Source organism: Aspergillus niger (genome assembly GCF_000002855.4).
Source record: "Aspergillus niger supercontig An14".
In the NCBI taxonomy this organism is placed as follows: Eukaryota; Fungi; Ascomycota; class Eurotiomycetes; order Eurotiales; family Aspergillaceae; genus Aspergillus; species Aspergillus niger.
In genome coordinates this window covers 673,370-691,369 of record NT_166529.1, presented here as the reverse complement: position 1 = coordinate 691,369, position 18,000 = coordinate 673,370, and the positions used below count along the sequence as shown (strand labels likewise).

The 18,000-nt window shown below is 49.5% G+C and overlaps 7 protein-coding genes across 7 annotated transcripts; 4 read left to right on the top strand and 3 right to left on the bottom strand.

Moving 5' to 3' along the window:
* Nucleotides 1-599: 599 nt before the first annotated feature.
* On the top strand, nt 600-2,540 carry An14g02790 (uncharacterized protein; the record flags this gene model as incomplete). The annotated part of the gene is made up of 2 exons (XM_059744147.1): nt 600-766; nt 800-2,540. The coding sequence occupies 2 exons, from the start codon at nt 600-602 to the stop codon at nt 2,538-2,540; spliced, it is 1,908 nt and encodes a 635-aa protein (XP_059604631.1).
* A 458-nt stretch (nt 2,541-2,998) lies between these two features.
* An14g02780 (uncharacterized protein) lies at nt 2,999-4,900 on the bottom strand (the record flags this gene model as incomplete). The annotated part of the gene is made up of 5 exons (XM_059744146.1): nt 2,999-3,408; nt 3,536-3,721; nt 3,769-3,829; nt 3,880-4,681; nt 4,734-4,900. 5 exons carry the CDS (start codon nt 4,898-4,900, stop codon nt 2,999-3,001), a joined length of 1,626 nt encoding a protein of 541 aa, XP_059604630.1.
* Nucleotides 4,901-5,890: 990 nt separating this feature from the next.
* On the top strand, nt 5,891-6,596 carry An14g02770 (uncharacterized protein; the record flags this gene model as incomplete). Its single annotated transcript, XM_059744145.1, has 2 exons — nt 5,891-6,334; nt 6,396-6,596. 2 exons carry the CDS (start codon nt 5,891-5,893, stop codon nt 6,594-6,596), a joined length of 645 nt encoding a protein of 214 aa, XP_059604629.1.
* Nucleotides 6,597-8,261: 1,665 nt separating this feature from the next.
* eglA (endoglucanase A eglA-Aspergillus niger) lies at nt 8,262-9,097 on the top strand (the record flags this gene model as incomplete). Its single annotated transcript, XM_001400865.3, has 3 exons — nt 8,262-8,668; nt 8,719-8,951; nt 9,018-9,097. The coding sequence occupies 3 exons, from the start codon at nt 8,262-8,264 to the stop codon at nt 9,095-9,097; spliced, it is 720 nt and encodes a 239-aa protein (XP_001400902.1).
* A 1,118-nt stretch (nt 9,098-10,215) lies between these two features.
* On the bottom strand, nt 10,216-12,660 carry An14g02750 (uncharacterized protein; the record flags this gene model as incomplete). The annotated part of the gene is made up of 7 exons (XM_059744144.1): nt 10,216-11,051; nt 11,103-11,787; nt 11,871-11,977; nt 12,094-12,138; nt 12,169-12,267; nt 12,337-12,550; nt 12,586-12,660. The coding sequence occupies 7 exons, from the start codon at nt 12,658-12,660 to the stop codon at nt 10,216-10,218; spliced, it is 2,061 nt and encodes a 686-aa protein (XP_059604628.1).
* Nucleotides 12,661-14,181: 1,521 nt separating this feature from the next.
* An14g02740 (uncharacterized protein) lies at nt 14,182-15,944 on the bottom strand (the record flags this gene model as incomplete). Its single annotated transcript, XM_001400863.1, has 4 exons — nt 14,182-15,040; nt 15,093-15,633; nt 15,684-15,791; nt 15,845-15,944. The coding sequence occupies 4 exons, from the start codon at nt 15,942-15,944 to the stop codon at nt 14,182-14,184; spliced, it is 1,608 nt and encodes a 535-aa protein (XP_001400900.1).
* A 1,156-nt stretch (nt 15,945-17,100) lies between these two features.
* Nucleotides 17,101-17,868, top strand: An14g02730 (uncharacterized protein; the record flags this gene model as incomplete). Its single annotated transcript, XM_059744143.1, has 5 exons — nt 17,101-17,157; nt 17,324-17,424; nt 17,449-17,529; nt 17,617-17,699; nt 17,720-17,868. The coding sequence occupies 5 exons, from the start codon at nt 17,101-17,103 to the stop codon at nt 17,866-17,868; spliced, it is 471 nt and encodes a 156-aa protein (XP_059604627.1).
* Nucleotides 17,869-18,000: the final 132 nt, after the last annotated feature.

Below are 18,000 nucleotides of genomic sequence, written 5' to 3'. Positions count from 1 at the left end.
ATGTTGTCGAACTGCCGAAAATTAAGGATTGAGAAAATGCTTTCATATGTGTGCGATTATCCACACAGGTATCGTAGCAGATACAGGCAGAACCCCTTCACTATCAGTCTTATACGAAGATGTCCAAGGACTTCTTGTTTACTATTATTGTATTCGACGGGACCTAACAGTGATTAAATGTTACTGGTACCTCTAAGTGACTCGTACATGATACAATTTTTCAAATGGAAAATCTCAGATATACGAACGACCGCATAACGGTCAAAAGATCGCATGGTGCTTACCGTTATGGAACAATACCAAGCATGTAATTCAGTGGGGGTTCCCTGGATTCAAGCTCAAGCAATGGACTTTATGCTTTCCCTACATGCTATGTGAACCGCATGGTTGCTCTTGCCTTGATATAAGTATGTAGTCGTTGTACCATAGATGTCACTTTCTCCTATCGACTCATTGCTCACCACTGAAGCATTTGTCATACTCTATCTCTCTCCCCAGATCATAGATACATCTTTGCCTTCAAAGGTTCCTGTCTGTTTTGCATAACCAGTCTTCATCTCCATCACCCATCCTCTCCCGGTCACTGCAATATCTTCACCATGTCAGTGAATCCATCTGACCCACGCAGGCAGAACTTGATAGGCATATTTGGCCTTCCCGGATCTGGAAAGACCTATCTTCTCAATCAACTCAGAAGGGAGCTCGAAGGGGGCCCTTTTTCATTCTATGAGTTTGAGGAGGTCGGCCAAACCAGGCCTTCTAACTGGTTTGTCAATGATAGGGCCTTTGAATCTATCAGGCATGAATGCGATCAATCAGGGATCGCAGGAATTGCCACAGCTAATTACATGCTACCGGACGAGGACGGCCATCCTCCATACGAGATAATTCTTGATGATGGCTGTACTAATGGACCGTTCACGCATATTATATATTTAAACACCCCTGTCGAGGTGGTCCATCGCCGTTGCATGGACGACGCTGAAAAGGAACTTGATTGGTGTTCCCTTGATTACTTTCGTGAATGGGCCGATGAAGAAATCATTGGGCTGAAAGACGCGTGTTTAGACCGGAAGATCATGTTCACCATTGTGGACCCTCTTGACATTTCGAGGATTATCACCCTCATCCACACCATTCAGCTTGATCGAAATGAAGAGCACAACCAAGGTATAGTGGATCAGCGTATTGACGAGATTGTAGCCCCTTGGCAAGGGCATGTGGAGAAGGTTATAGTCATGGACTGCGATGGAATCCTCACACCCAAATATGAAGAGCAGATCTTCTGGGGAAAATATTATTTCGGTGATTGTGCCGATGTTTACGAGGGACGCCGTCAGTTGCCGGATAAGCATCCATGGTGCGGATTCATAGCCGATGACTTTGATTGCCGTCAATCAAGCTTAGCTTATGAGCAAGTTGCGGCGGAGGGCCGATTTGACGAGACCTGCGAAAAGGCTGCGTCCGCAATTTCTCTATATCCTGAAATCAGAAGCTTTTTAAATCGTGTCTCGCAGTGTCCGCGCCTTCGCATAATCATAGTGACTTCCAGACTACGCTTGCTGTGGGAAAGAGTTCTGGCCCAAGAGGGTCTCTCACATTCCATCAAAGTCATTGGCTCGGGCCCACTTTCTAACGGTCATATCGTGACCCCCTCGGTTAAAGAGAGACTGGTCGAACGCCTCAGGACAGTCCATAACTTGCAGGTATGGGCGTTTGGAGGCTCCGGTTCGCCTGAGAAGATGCTTCAACGAGCACATTATCCGATTATCCTTCATCGGCCAACTAATCCCCACTGTGATGCGGAATGGTTATCCGGCATGGCTTCGACATTGAAGGATTCGAAGGATTGCATAGATTCAACCACCCTCCATCTGAGGGAACTCGAGGAGCCGGCATTTTTTGATCAACTCGTTCAACATCAGTTTACCCTTACTCACGCGACCCACAAGGGCACAGCAAAGCTGCTGCATACGGAAATGCTGAAAACGATTTATTTTCCCAATCACGATCTGGAGGAAAAGGTCTTTCACGAAGCTGGATGGTATCTCGCCAACGAATACATAAGCGAGCTACGAGGCCTTGAGGAGGTTGCAATTGAGAATCCCCAGGAGCCTAAAGCGACTGGTTATCAACTGGTCCGTGAAAGCGGAATGCTTATCGTTCCCCTAATGGGGAATAGTCACCACATGGCTGCCGGAATCTGCGATGTCTTCAAGGAAGCTTGCCCGCTGCAAGCATATGACCCAGAAGAGATCGATCTCGACCATTTACAGGAAAAGGACACTGTTGTGCTTGTGGAAGCTGTCGCGGATAGTGCCGAAACCATCACGCGTTTCGTCAACCACATCCACAGAGTGAAACCATGCCTTCCTATTTTGATTATGACTGGAGTCCTTCAAGCTGAGTTAGTTGCACCCGGTGGACCGCTGCCGTCTCTCATTCAAGGCGGCCCCATCACGGTGGTTGCACTTAGTCTGGCAAAAGACAAGGACATGACTATTGAAAACTACATTTATGATACCGCGCGTATTTCCTGAGGTGTGCCTGGCTTTTCTGAGAGCTTTCAGCCTTCATAATGTTCGACGTTCATCAAAATTGTTTATATCTACTGTGTATCTACCACACCACTACAATTTGCATCCGTTAAACCTGATATATAGTACTGAATCGAGAACTAATTACCGACCTTGCTAAACCTATTGTATACACATATCTCTCGTAACATAGCTATCTTGTCTCCTATACTCATACCATCACACCAACCCTACCCCCATCATAAAACTCCCCCAACCTCCCCACCACTACCCCTACAATCCTCTCCAACCTCCCCGCAACCCCAAACTTCCTCCCAAAAACCCTCAACAACTCCAACACCAGCCCCAAATCCTCCACCACTTTACTCTCCCGAACCACAACCCCCAACTCATCCGGCCTCGCCAGCGTAGCATACATCAACGCCACCGCACTCTGAAACACCCCTAAAAGATTCAACCAATTATACGCGAACCGCCCCTGCCGATGCAGATTCATCGCCTGCCGAATAGCCATTGCCGCAGCTGTCGCTAACATCTTCACTTTCTGTTCGTCGAGAGACGGGAAGAGAGGAGATGGCCGGTACAGCATCGTCATGTGCGTGTAGTAGTTCAGATCGAACCAGGCGCTGGTTAGATGTGGGATTGGGGATGGGGTTGGTGGGAGTGGGAAGGGCATGGTGCGTCGCCAGTGGAGGAGCTTCTTGTGTAGAGTTTGGAGGGTTGTCTGGCGGTCTGAGTTGTGCGTGTTCGTTGGGGAGTGGAGGGCTGTGGTGATTTCGCTGGCGATGCGGCGGAGGGAGAGGATGTGTAGTGGGATGGAGAGGTTGGTTGTGTGGTTTAGGTCGTCTGTTGTGGTGGTGTCGGTGAAGGGCTGTAGTTGTGTATTAGATTGGTTTATAGGAGATGAACCTTGGGGAGAGGGGCTACCTCGACGTCAATGTCGGCGTCGTGGATGGCGAAGGGGCGGCCTAGGGCTATGGACACTACTCTGTTGATACTTATTAGAGTGGATAAAGGATAGGGTGTGGGTTTAGGGGAGAGGTACCTGTCCATCATGTACAAAGAGAAGAAAATCCGCTTGCGGTATTCGATCACGTCAGATGGGAGGCTGGCGTAGCTTGAGGAGCTGTGTAGGCCTATACCGATGGCCATGCGGGCGGCAACGCCGACGAGGAAGAATGTGTCTTTTATTTAATTAGTAGAGGATATATCGGAATCAGGGTGTACGTACTTGGTCCGACTTGGTTGAAGAATGAGTAAGAGACTTGCAGCATCATGACCTCTAGTGCGGCCTGAGTCGTTAGTCAGTTGTTCCAGTCTACCTAATCGGAAGTGGACATACCATATCGCCTAGTCCAAGCGCATCCTCGAAATACCCCATTGCCTTATTGTAGTACAGCACAGACTCGGATTCATCTCCCAGGGTTACGGAACAGTGTGTCGTCGAGCCAATGGCCAGAACCATCCAGATGCGAAACATCCAAAGTGGAGACCCTGCCAGAGGGTCTTGTGGATTGTTGTATACTCGCCATATGACGGAGGTGAACTCGGTCTGGCGGATGATAGGGTACAGTGTGTGGGAATGTGCGAAGTAGAACTCCATTAAGTATTCGATATGTGCTCTGTCGGGTAATTGCAGATCGGCCAGCGTTGTCTCGTCTTCCATGACGTGTGACAGTGGAAGTTGGTTGAAGAGGCATGGTGAGGAGAACGAGTTGTTCAGTTCCCAGAGGGAAGTTGAAGCATCGAGTAGAGGGTCTGAGAAAGGTTCACCGTATTGCTCTGGCGACTCGTCTGGGGTATCATCGAATACAAACTCGGCTTTGTCGGGGGATAGCCGTCGAAGGACTGCCTGGGTTAACTTGGCGAAGGATAGCCCTGAAGAGGAACCAAGATGTCGCTCTGCTGCTGCTTCTAGGGACAGTCGCTTGAGCTCATCGACCAGAAAGTCCGATCGGCTCTGAGATGGAGGAGTCGCTATGGGGAAGGTGTCGCTAGCGTCCGTGTCCGGAGGTGTCGCGAAGTTGATTACTGGCTGGTCGAAATCCTGATCAAGTTGGAGGGTAGGGTATGGTGTTGATGCTAGGGCTGCGGAAAGTTGCTTTTCTAGCTCCTTGACGCGACATTCGAGCCCTTGGACGTAGCTTCAAACCCTGGAATTAGTGGATGAACTCATGTTACTGCCACCAAACTTACGCGATTGGATATGTTCCGACTTGTCTGTCATCATCAAGAAAGCTGCATTCTACCTGGGCATGGATACAGGTCTCACATTGTGGAAGTGTACGGTCGCAGCGCTTCTTCCGTCGGTGGCAGCGACGGCAAGAAGTGCTTGCACGGGCTGTACTCGAGGATGAAGGCATTTTTGGATGGATGGAGAGGGGAAAGAGGGGAGGCCGATGCCTTCCCTCTCTTATCTGGACTTCTCCGCATTCCTTAAAGACGCGGCCGCGATATGGGGTTCGCAATGCATGATTGGTGTGGAGGTGCAGTAGTGCCGTGTGGATTGATAAGATGCCAGTCCGAGACGCTAAAGTTTCCCGTGATGGAAATGAACATGAAGGTCCTGGACTTTGACGAAACGCTGGGAGCAGACACAGTGCGTTATATCCTTTTTTATTCAGAGGAGAAGCTTGAAAATTGATGCCCTGGGGGCATGCAGCTGATCTACCACAGCGCAACATTGCAGAGGGTCACTAGCAAGGCGAAATTACGTATAAAAGCTTATAGCAGATCAACTCTATTTTGCTCTCGCTAGTAGTATTGATTATCTTTGCATTCAAAGGATCCAAGCTAGTATCTAAGCACCCAGAGACTGTGCAGAGGACACAGAAACTAGACACGGAAATTAATATCGAGCGAAACATCCTTCACGTGTGTCCGTCGAAAAATTCGTCGTAGAGGTTTCACTGGCTATATGGCACAATTTTGCGCCGTAATTCATCCCCGGATACACATCAGCGGCCATGTAACCCTAATACCATCGTTTTCTATATGGCGAGTCTCATACTGCACCTTGAAACTTCGCAGGCTATTAACATTGAAACTCTTTTTTCAAGGCTCCAGTGACCTAATATAAATCTGCTAGAAGTCTAATGGCACCAGCATGCAGACATATATAATGCGTGTGACCTTAGCTTGACTACCGCGCGACAAGGGCTTTTGATGACTTCTCGTACGTAACTCTCGCAGTGGCACAAATACAATAGATCTTTTTCATAACCATGATGTTTTGAATTTAACCGCGGTCGGAAACTGAACTTATATATTGAATAATTCAAGCTGCCATATTCTGCTGTCTAATCTCATCACCTCTATCCAGGCTTCATTGCCACCCGACTATGAAAATGAAAATGAACCTCTCCATCTTTATGCTGCTTGTTGTTGCTCCAACTCTTCAAGGGATTCCTACCCTCCGAGGGAATACCGATTATTCCATCAACGGAACTAGCAACTCGTCTACAAATATCTCTGCCGCCGTACCTGCCCAAGCTTCCACACCACCACCCAGCATCCCCAACCCAGACAGTGGCCTCAACAACCTCATCTTACTCCTTCTACGCTTGAACGAACAAGCTGTTGTCCTCCAAAAGACCCTTTCTACATTTGACTTGGATAATAACAGTATCCCTTCTATACGGGCCCAAACCCAAGCCATCACCGCCACTGGCGACGCATCAATAGCCCAGGCGCTCGCGTTGGATTACCTGGATACGCATGACAGCACTAGGGTCACTCTCAAAACAGTAGCATTGAAGCCGATCTTCGGCCACCTATTGACGATCATCAAAGACAAGGTCAGTGAACCTCCCTACTTACATAGGAGTTGAAGAAAGACTAAACTGTGAGCGGTGGTAGAAAATTCTTCTTTGTGAAATGGAATACTGCAAGGAGATGCACGACTGGGTAGGGGTGATGCGGGTCCGGGCACTTAGCCTGTGTGTAGCTGTCACTGGTATTGTCAAAATTCCAGATGGGCTTTTGATTGAGTTGGCTTGGGCCAGTGTGGATCGTCGGTTTCCGGCGATCTTGGTGGAGTTTCATAGGCCGTTTTCTTGATGTGGAAGGGAGTAGATATGCATACATTATTGGAAAGACAATAAGCTTAAGCTACAGGCCTAGACCCCCAGCTAAGATCTCGGGATGGATCCTCTCCACGATCACCCAACCCAGCATCCTAAATACTCTTATCATCGACCCGACATTCCTGTAAAGCAACTAAAGCTCCCCACCCAACTGGATGTCTCATCCAGTATCTCAACCCTAGTAACCCTATCCTCGCCCTGAATTGACACCACCTCATCATGAACCTTTCATACAGGCCTCCCGTCAACAGATAACCCCATGATCCTGGATCTTCGCCACCAACTCCACCTTAGATGTCAAAATTGGGGCCTCTAATATCGGCGAGCGTCTGTGTGTTTAGGACTTATGATAAGCCAAGTCGGGGAGGTTAAGGCGGTAGGTTATATCGAGGTTTTGGTGGGTGGGGAGCAGAGGGTGAGGCGGGAAGGTTCTAGACAATCGACATTTGTTGGCTAGGTGGTATGTTTCACAGATATTGATTCTAATCAAACTGCCCAGTCGTAATAGGAGATTGTGGATAATCGATAGCTACAGGCAACAGAAATCTGCGGTCAAGAGGATACTGTAGGCAGGAGATAACTCTGGGTCAGAGAGGACTGGGGGCAGAAGAAAAGTGCAGGCACGAGAGAACAACTGCAGCTACTATGAGACTACAGAGAAGAAATTACCGCAGCCTTAGTTGGATTGCGGCCCCCACTGACATGGCCCCATTACCCCTGGGGACCAGAGAACAGTAATATGATAAACACATGATGTACTAGAGTCATTCCGTGGGACCCGAGCAATCCGCCCGACCCGAGCACCCCAAAACAACGGGTTCTGACCAACACGTCCCTGCCTGACCACCACCACCACCACTACCGCCACCACCAATCTTGCCAATTATTGTCTAAATCAGCGGTGTTTGACTCTATTCAATGTCTAGAATCCGGCTAAGATCAAATATCTATATCTAGAGACGTTGAAAAATGAGAAACGAAAATGACTCCTATCGTACTTCCTCGCCTGTGCGTTGAATTACTCCGCCACACACTGTGTGAATCCCGCAAGATGCACAAGTCTCGCGCTGTTCAACGCCAGGAGTTTAAGAAGGGCATGTTTATACGAGCAGATAGCAAGCTTCTTACCCGTGAGCTTCGTATCAGTCAAAACACCTAAGCCCTGTTGATATTTCACCGACAAAAGGCCGATCCCTAAGCCATGCTCATCTAAATTGAGTTGGTCTATCCTTCTAAATTAATATCGTCAGCACAAGCAGGACCCTTTTCTTGTTTCCCATCAGATCCCGTTCTCCACATTGTTCGGTTACCGACTGCCACGGACCATCACTAACTTTAAACGGAAAGTGCTCCGATATAGGGTCTCATTTTGAAACGGAGGATGTGCATGTCTGTTGCAGATTGGCGTGAGATGGCGGCGCAACCCGCAATAGCTAGTTGGCTTACTTCTTCTTGAATGCCATATTGGACACGGAAATTCGGACAATCCTAATGGCGATAGTAAGCATTGTTGAGAGATTCAGGTATTTAAGCTGCCTCATCTGCCGCTCCCTCCGTGTTGGTGTCTTATCCTAAACACTTGTCCTCTTATTCCTTTCGAATTCCCCTTGATTGCCGCTCCTCCGCTCTAACGCCCAACATGAAGCTCCCTGTGACACTTGCTATGCTTGCGGCCACCGCCATGGGCCAGACGATGTGCTCTCAATATGACAGTGCCTCGAGCCCCCCATATTCAGTGAACCAGAACCTCTGGGGCGAGTACCAAGGCACCGGCAGCCAGTGTGTATATGTCGACAAACTCTCCAGCAGTGGTGCATCCTGGCACACCGAATGGACCTGGAGCGGTGGTGAGGGAACAGTGAAAAGCTACTCTAACTCTGGCGTTACATTTAACAAGAAGCTCGTGAGTGATGTATCAAGCATCCCCACCTCGGTGGAATGGAAGCAGGACAACACCAACGTCAACGCCGATGTCGCGTATGATCTTTTCACCGCGGCGAATGTGGACCATGCTACTTCTAGCGGCGACTATGAACTGATGATTTGGTATGTGAGCTCGCAAAGAATCAAAGAATACAGAAATCTAACAACCCCAGGCTTGCCCGCTACGGCAACATCCAGCCCATTGGCAAGCAAATTGCCACGGCCACAGTGGGAGGCAAGTCCTGGGAGGTGTGGTATGGCAGCACCACCCAGGCCGGTGCGGAGCAGAGGACATACAGCTTCGTGTCGGAAAGCCCTATCAACTCATACAGTGGGGACATCAATGCATTTTTCAGCTATCTAACTCAGAACCAAGGCTTTCCCGCCAGCTCTCAGTACTTGATCAGTAAGATTCCCTGATTCTACCAGCGGACGCCGCAGCGAAACAGTCACTAACAGAAGTGATGTGTAGATCTGCAGTTTGGAACTGAGGCGTTCACCGGGGGCCCGGCAACCTTCACGGTTGACAACTGGACCGCCAGTGTCAACTAGGGTTCTAGAAGTAGCCTTTGAGGCAGAATCTGGGTAAATTGACTCCAGCTCGGGATAATGATTGCTTGTTTCTTCGTTCTGGAACGTTGGGCGTGTGAGAGCTAAAAAGTCGTACCCACTCTGATTGGAAAGACTTATTCAACATTGGTCCTTCCCTTCTGTTGGGCAAGGCATAGTTAGTGATTAGACAAGTCAAGGTCATGGTGGATCCCCTGTATTCCTAGCCAGCCTTTTCCTAGAATGGTAATCCACCCGTAGGGGGATGATCATTAACAAATGCCAGTCGTACTAGGTTAAATTGTTAACCGATCCCGCTACAGTAGCTAGCGCATCCGGAAGACCCATTCTTAGTGGGCTAGGTATTTGTTAAGCACTGTAGAAAGGAACAGATCAACTCCTGGGAATTTCAAAATAGCATAAGCAGATACCTGCCCCGAGCATTTTACCTTGGGATCACTTTCCTCTTCACGGTCCCAGGCGGTGGACTCTCTAAGGAAGAGGAAGCATTGCTTGCCAATGTCCGGTAGGAATGTCATAACGTCCGGATTGGCGACTCGATGTTCCATGCTATACAAGGCCTGCAACACTGGGTTGAATCCACGGCTTATCGTTTTCCACGGCTTGTCATTTTCCGCGGCTTGTGGTTTTAGCTTCTACACTTCGTCACGGCTCCGAATCGGACCATGCTGGGATCTTCGGCATATAATCCAGTATATCAAAGCCGATAGGGACAGGGGTTAAATTAGAGGGATGTCACTAGACAGGGATCTGTAAGACGTCCGGCCTTGATTGTAGGCTCCAATTTTAACTATTCCCGGTAACGGCAATTGGTTGCCCTGAATGTCAAGGCGTTTTGACCCGTACTCTATCCGCAGCGGGGGCTGCAATATGGCTTTTACCGATGGAATTAAGACTTATTATTTTCCCGACGTACTAGTTGCTCCACTATGAGCTGTTCTAAAAAGTCGAAGGTAGGCAGTCATCAAACAGAATGATGTTATAATAGCCTATAACTGCCGAGATTACCCTGAGTTTCACCTGTCCAGATATGGCCCAATAATATCAGGCTAAATGAATCTTCCCCTGTTGGCACTTTCACCGCACACCCTAATTTGGGGCTAGTCAATCAACTTCCTCACACGCCTTTCCATCCGTTCCTCAAACTCATCAACACCGCGCCCCAGGACACTTAACTCCCCACTACGTACCATACATATGACTCTCCTCCTTTCTTCTAACTCATCCTCACTATCATCCTCCTCACCCTCCGATTGACCACCATCCACAACCCCCTCCACAGTCCCCCTCATAAACCATCTATCGTGACTAACGGCAACAACCGCCCCATCCCATTCATTAAGTGCGCGTCTCAGCGCCGTAACAGTCTCATAGTCCAAGTGAGTCGTAACCTCATCCAGAACAAGACAATGGGGTCGACGCCAGAACAACCGTGCCAGTGCACAGCGAACCAGCTGTCCACCCGACAGCTTGCGTATAGGTACATCGGAGGCTAAACGTCCGGGAAGTCCAAGCTGGCTCAAGAGGCCGCGGACTTCACCCTCTGTCAATTCCCCATTAACCTCCCGCGTCAATAGTGTCAGCGCTGTGAGCGTCTCCTCCTGTGCACCAAGGGCTTGCAAGGCCTCGACGCCATGCTGGGAGTAATATCCCAGGCGTAGGCGAGGATGAGTGTTCCTTGTTCCTTGTGTCGCAGTCGTTTCGCCCACCAATGTTTGGATCAGTGTTGACTTGCCCGCGCCGTTCAGCCCCAGTATCCCAATTCGGTCTCCCATGCCGACCGAGAGGTCGACATCTCGGATGACGATCGGAGACGTAGCCGAGTAACGAAAGCTGACTTTTTCGAGGGTTATGAGCGATCCTGGGAATCGTAAATCAGGCGGTTCGGGTAGATTTATTATAACAGGGCGTTCCTCTGGGGGTATCTCGATCTCATCTCGAGCAGTAAAGTGGTAGCCAACTAGGTCGCGATTCAACTTGAACCTACCGCCCCTGGCACCGACTTCCATGCCCCAGCGATTATCCAGTTTCTTCTGGCGTGACTTTGCTTGTCGGATCTTGTTCTGATCGTCGTTTGCCTTGCCTGCTTTGAGGTTGGCTGCGATCGTCTTCTCAATGTGGGCTTTCTGCTTGTCCTGCGCTTCCTTCATCGTCGTAAGGTATTTTCGTCGTTCGGATTGCGATGTCTCGTATGTCGGTAGGTCTCCGTGGAAGTACGTGAGTTGTTTATCTTTGAGAATGATCAGGTCCGTGCAGAGACTGATGAAGTCTCGATCGTGGGAGACGATGATCATGGTAGGTGGCTTTCTGTTCTCCTCCAGCGATGTGAGATACCGTTGAAGCCAGATAATGCCCAACATGTCGAGGAAGTTTGTGGGTTCGTCGAGAATCAATATATCGGCGTCCTGTAGAAGTGTAGATGCAAGAGCTGCTCGCATGTGCCAACCGCCCGATAAGTCGGAGATAGGCTTCGCCATCATTGCGGATGAAAACCCTAATCCGGTCAGGATACTTCGCGCCCTAGTCTCTGTTTGTGCAACGAGAGCTGGTTCGATTTGTGCTTGAAGATGCGCGAGCATATCCACTGCCTCCCGAGTCTCCTGCTGTAGGGTTTCGGCTGATATGTCTTCGCTGGATTGTTCTAGCCTAAGAAAATTGTCAGTTCGGAAGGACTAGCGTTAAGCAAGGCCAGAGGTGGACACGGATCGTCCACGCACATTCTCTTTGATTCAGCAACAACTTTCTCAAAAGCTACAAGTGCTTTCCTGGCTTGCATACCTCGCATACCACTGCGAAGTCGAGCATCTTTGTCCAATATGAAAAGGCGTTTTTGGAGGCGCTCATGTTTCAGCGATCGAAGCGCTCTAACTGGAGCATAAGGATCCGAAGTATCGATTCCCTGAGACAGGGCTAACTTGTTAGCTAGGACACAGCACCTTCAAGTATAGACGTACTTAATATCTCTTGTTCGATAGTACTCCTAGACGTGGCTCTCTCTATCACGGTCTGTAGGACACTAAGACCTATACTATCTCCACCCGCTGGCTTGGGACCATCAGCCCCATCCGTCAGCCTGGTTTGCTGAAGGATAGCAATTTTTGTATTCTCTGGTATCCCTGGGATGAGCTTCTCTGCTATACTTGTCAGAAGTGCTGTTTTAAGACGTGGCAGACTGGTTAGTCCTTGACTAGGATTGATATGTCTGGCAGGATTGCTCTCACTTGACTTCCCGGTCCCATTTCGACCGACGAGAGCATATCGCCGACCTTCTTTCAGTGACAATTCCGCGTTGGATAAAATCTCGATACCGTCTTTAGATTTCGCTTTGGACTTCCCCTTCGCGGTGGACTTCTTGTCACCTGATGTAACGAGAATTTGCAGTCCTTTTATGTCGAGCTGGAGACATGGGCAGTCAACACATAAGACTTCTTGATCCTGTGTAAATCATAGCTGCAACAGAATGCTCTTACCTCGCGGTAATTGGGAGATTCGATATGAAATCGAGTTTGTTGGGAAGTACATTGAATTGTTGCAGCCGATTCCATCATGCCGGGTGTTGGACTGCGCCACAGGTTAGTAAGGTACTCAGGCAGTGGCTTTAGCGTGTAGTGTGAGCGAACTTTTCTGCAGCGGACTGAATGGCTTGACAAATAATGATGATAGTTATAGAGCCAATTTGCTGTCTAGATGGATTTAAAGGTGCAGAGGGCGTTACTAGCGATTGAGACGTCCTTAAGGTGTGGTTACATACCAAGCATAAATGATCCCTCGAAGTCGGGGTCCCGAAATGGTTAAGCTATGTGCAGATCAAATTCGAGGGTCGGCTAGTAGACTAGCGCGCAGATACCAGATAAATTAAGTACCAAGCTTGGTCGTTAGAATTCGGAAAAGGATATTGCTGCTATTGTTTCTTTACTATGGAGTAGGACATCTGCATTTCGAAGAAGACGAGGGCTGGTCCATGTCGGGGTCCCAAAAAGGAAGGTTAGTCATAATGAACCACTCGGGACGCTTTCAACGGTATCCACTATCTTGCTAATTGGCTTTTCGATGGCTGATCGGCAACAAATAGCTGGTTTAGATCGGTTGTCAGTAGTCATGCATATTTGACTCATAAGTTACACCTGTGCATGGCAGGCCGACTTTACCAATAAAACATATGTCCGGAATCATGACTCCAACAAGCGGAAATTGAATCCAGAAAAAGCGGGGAGCTTACCATAACCTAAGAGACATCAACCTCCACCAATTTCCACCTTCAGTTGCTGGATGATATTTCGAGCGAAGATCTGTTACAGAATAGGGCTGTGCGAGTCCAGTGCAGTATTTGACCTGATAGTAGGCGTCATAATTTCTTGACGTTTTATACTTACTTTTTCTTTTCCCCTCTCATTGGATACAAACGTAGTTGGATTTTATCGCTATCATCAGCTAATTGATATTTCGTTCGCAGTTACCACTTCTCAAAGGTCTTATACAGAGTATCACAAATTTTTCCCATCCATCTTCCAAACTACTGCAACAGCGTCATGCATGAACCACCAAACATAAGGGGGGGTGTCGTCTACTGGACAGGATGTGGTGAAGCATATGGAGCTGGTGAGGACGGTTCAGGATCATTGGATTGGGTTTATTGTTGAAAGTGCAGTGCAAAAGTTCAGCGATGCGGAGGTGTTGGTTTGGGGTGAGGATGGAAATACTAGGATCGAGAGCTTGGATGAGACGTCTAGGTGGGTGGAGAGGAAGAGCCGGCTTGAGGTGCTGGGGAGGGATGTTGCGTCTATTATGAGGGTGTTTTGGGCTTTATGCCTGGCTGTTATTGGGAGTCGTTTTGTGCATATGAGATTATATTGGTGGAGAAACCTTCGATATCCTATTGTAAGGATTGTGGTAGGTATATTGCAGTCCTATATTAATGTCCCATGAGATATTGACAGAGCCAAACTCCATCTGGTATATGGTATCTTGTCCAACGAGTAAAACAATGTCAATCTGAATATCACCGCCTCAAACAACAACAGCCCATCTATCGAACACACCATCTAATCTAACCAATTAATTCCCTCTTACTCGCTGCGCTTCTCCACCTCAACCTCCGTCCTACCCGCACCAGTCTCCGTACTCTCACTATCGCCACTAGCCGGCTGATCAGCAGGACCAAAACCATACTGAATAGCAACCTGCTCGACCTCTTCGTCCGACAAGTGCGGCAGCTCCTTGGCCGCACGCACGTAGGTCATCTTCTCGATGTAACCCTTGGCGAAAATCAAATCAATCTCCTCGAGGGATCGATCTTTTGTCTCGGGGTAGAAGAAGTAAATGACGGGAATGAAGAGGGCATTGATGACCGCGAAGAAGAGGTACGTGCCCCATCCGATGTTGCGAATCATAATGGGGGTGACCATGACAATGAGGAAGTTGAAGAGCCAGTTGGTGCAGGTGGAGATGGCGTTCGCCTTGGTACGAGTCTTGATTGGGGAAATCTCGGCCGGGTAGAGCCAGGGCAGCGGGAGCCAGGTTGCGCCGAAGGTGGCAATGAAGGTGAACAGGCCTACAGCGGCACCCTTGGCGGCTTCGGGACCGCCGGGGATCAAGCAGGCGAAGGTGATCACCATGGACGCACTTTGGCCGAAGGAGCCGACAAGGAAGAGGTTGCGACGGCCGACCTTTTGGATCAGGAACCAGGACGAGCAGGCGAAGATCGAGTAGACGATCATGTTGACACCACCGAGAATCATAGCCATGAATTCTGTTTGGTGGAGGGATTGCTGCATCAGAACGGGCAGGTAGTAGATGACAGCGTTGCAGCCACCGATTTGCTGGAAGAATTGAGACGAGCAGCCCAAAAGCATGCGACGGCAGTGCTGGGTCTTGCCGCCGGTGAAGACGGCGGAGAGGGGGGTGGACTTGGTGGCCATGCCGGAACTGGTGGGGGTTAGCTTAAGCTTATCGTAGATTTAGGGGCTAGGGGTCATACGCTCTGAGGGAGTCCAGAATGATGGTCTTCTGCAGCTGGACTTCGTGGTGGCTGATCTCCTTGCCCTGCAAGGCGGCAATGACCCGCTCACCCTCCTCGTAGCGCTCCTGGGTAAACAGCCATCTGGGAGACTCGGGCAGCACCAAGAGACCAAGGATGATAAGAAGACCGAAGAAGATCTGGAAAGCGATGGGGAAACGCCAAGTGAGGTCGGGGGGACCGTAGGAGGCACCGAAATCCACCCAGTAGGAGATCAGGGTTCCAATAGCAATGGTACTACCCTCGATACAGATGAGTAGACCACGATTGGAAGTCCTCGAACATTCAGCCTGGTATGTGGGGATAGTAGACGTGTTCATGCCGTTTCCGACACCGGTAATAACACGTCCGACACAGAATTGGGCCAGGGGAACGTGTCCCGAGATAGACGTAACCTGGATGATAACACCGATGATCATAATGGTGGCACCCAGCATGATGGAGTATCTGCGGCCGAGCCAGTCACCGCAGGCGAGGATGAAGAGCGCACCGCCGAGACATCCTAGCAGGGTTAGCGTACAGTTGTAAGCCAAAGCCGAGGTCTGTACCTACCCAGCTCATAGATAGCAGTGACCACACCCTGAATGGTGGAGTTATCTCTCGTAGCCGTGAAGATGTCATTGAAGGGATCGGCGTCAATAATACTGCTCATCACACCCTCTAAGTCAGGGTTAGCTCAAGGCTTATAGCGCCCGGCAAGGGGAAAACCTTACGATCGTAACCAAAGAGCAAGAAACCCAAGGTCGCACAGGAAGTCACAGACCAGATCAGCTTCCGACCGGACAAGCCGGCGAAAGTGGGCACCGAAGACATGGTGAGATGTCTTTTTTTGGCTGAATCAGGACTGATGCAGGTCGCAAGCAACGGTGAGACTGAGTGGGACGCGACGGGACCTCTTTATAGCTAAGGGCTGCACCCCGGAAAAACCGTGAGTTCTGCGGGGTGGAGGTCGGGCTGCATTGCTTGCTTCAACGACCAGGATATTCGGAAGAAGAGCTTTTCGGTCACACCAATCAGCTCATCTCGGCAAGGGCAGAGGAGACGAATGAACGGGGAGAAATGAAGCCATCGAGGAAGGTTCAGGGCCGCGCTCCCTCCTTGGCTCCCGGCCAAGGGCTGGGCAGATGAATGCCGAGATCTTGGTTCCAGCCAGGATGGGATGCATTTTTACGAACAGGAAGGACTGCCGAAGACATGACGAGGAGTCTGTCAGACTGTGAACCTTTTGCTTTCTGAATCAGGCTGGTATCCCGAATTCTCGCGGGTTGATGAGGCTGCGACAAGAAATGATACCAAGACCGAGTTGGTGGAGGGCACCCACCACCCACTTATGCTCGGTAACACTCACTTGCTGCCTGGCTCTCTCTCTCTCCTCTCCCCCAACACCACATGTACACCAACCATGGAAAAACACTTAGGACTCTCACATCGTAGCGAGGATGATTAAACCAATTACTTCTACCACTATACTGTTAGATAATAGTCAGTCAGTCAGCACCACCCCCAATCCTCTCGCCACTTGCCAAGCCCACCACCACCAGTCAGAACAAATCCCGCAGTCGCTGAAATTGGCGGATTTCCATTCCAAAGTTTGACCATCGCAATGAAGCAACCCTACCTACTCTAGTAAGTTTTTACCACCACCACGCCGTCGGGGGGGCCAAGTTTCAGCGGCACAAGCCAAGAAGCCTTGTCGATCTTACCTTCTCTTTTTTACGCCCAGCGACGCCGTTGCCGCAACCGTGTATGTGCGCGTGGAATGTCAACATAGCCGAAGCCAACTTGCAGGCTTGCATGCTACTAGGGGATAGTAATCTTCCTTTCCACGTGTGCCATGCGATGACAAGAGTATCAGGAACATGCCATTGTGGACTCTGATACGCGACTTGCTCTAGCTTATCGCAGCTGTTGCCAATGCTAATGTCCATGCTCGCACAGACAAGGATGCTGTGCAGGTAGTAGCTCGTGCATGGCGGACAATTTGAAACTTAGCCGACTGTGTGCGAGTGAGTGTCTTAGGTTCATGGTATGGTTTAGTTGCCAGGCGGGAGAGCGCCATGACTCATTCGTTCTTTCACTTATTTCTTGGGGATTGACACCCGTCGCGCCCATGACGTCGTCGCGTCGAGTAATGTTTTGCGCTTTGGTAGTTCTGTTGGTGGTGTGCTAGTCGCTTTGTAGTCTTCTGGCAGATAGGACATGCAGTGAACGGTGGCGTCTTTGAGCAGGGGCTTGACCAAACCAACACCACCACCACCATCATCATCATCGTGGGAAAGGGAGTGAGAGTGGGGTGAGGTGGAGCGGTCACAACAAGTCCAGGGCACGTGCCACGATCACTTGCTTTGAATGCGGGGACTCCGCATATTCATTCTCAAATTGACAACAGCCTCGTCGGGTAGACAATATAGCACAGCATCATCCTCTCACTGGTAGTACTATCTACGTAAACAGATACATCATAACCAAGTTGTCTGGTTTACAGTGACTCTCTTTTCATTCTCTCATTCTCCTTCTGCGCATTGACTTCAGCTGTAAAAATTTCAGCCGACCGTCACAAGCGATCCAGTGACTGAGCGTCCACAAAGTGTCTGACCGCCAAGATGGCGCCGCCGCGGTGATCTTGGCGGACCCTTGGCGGGGTCTTGGCGCTGGCGCTTGGGGAAATTTTCGGGTGAGATTGGCGGCAAGCTGGGGATCGGGAATTTGCGGGGATTCGTTGCTTATTAGGTGGTGAATAATAGGATTATGGCATGATGGATGGTTAATAGTGTGTACTATACAGCTATATTATACGTTTCATTGCATAGGCTTTTCTGTACAAAATGCACTAGTCTAATATGGGACATGTGGCGCTATATGCAATATA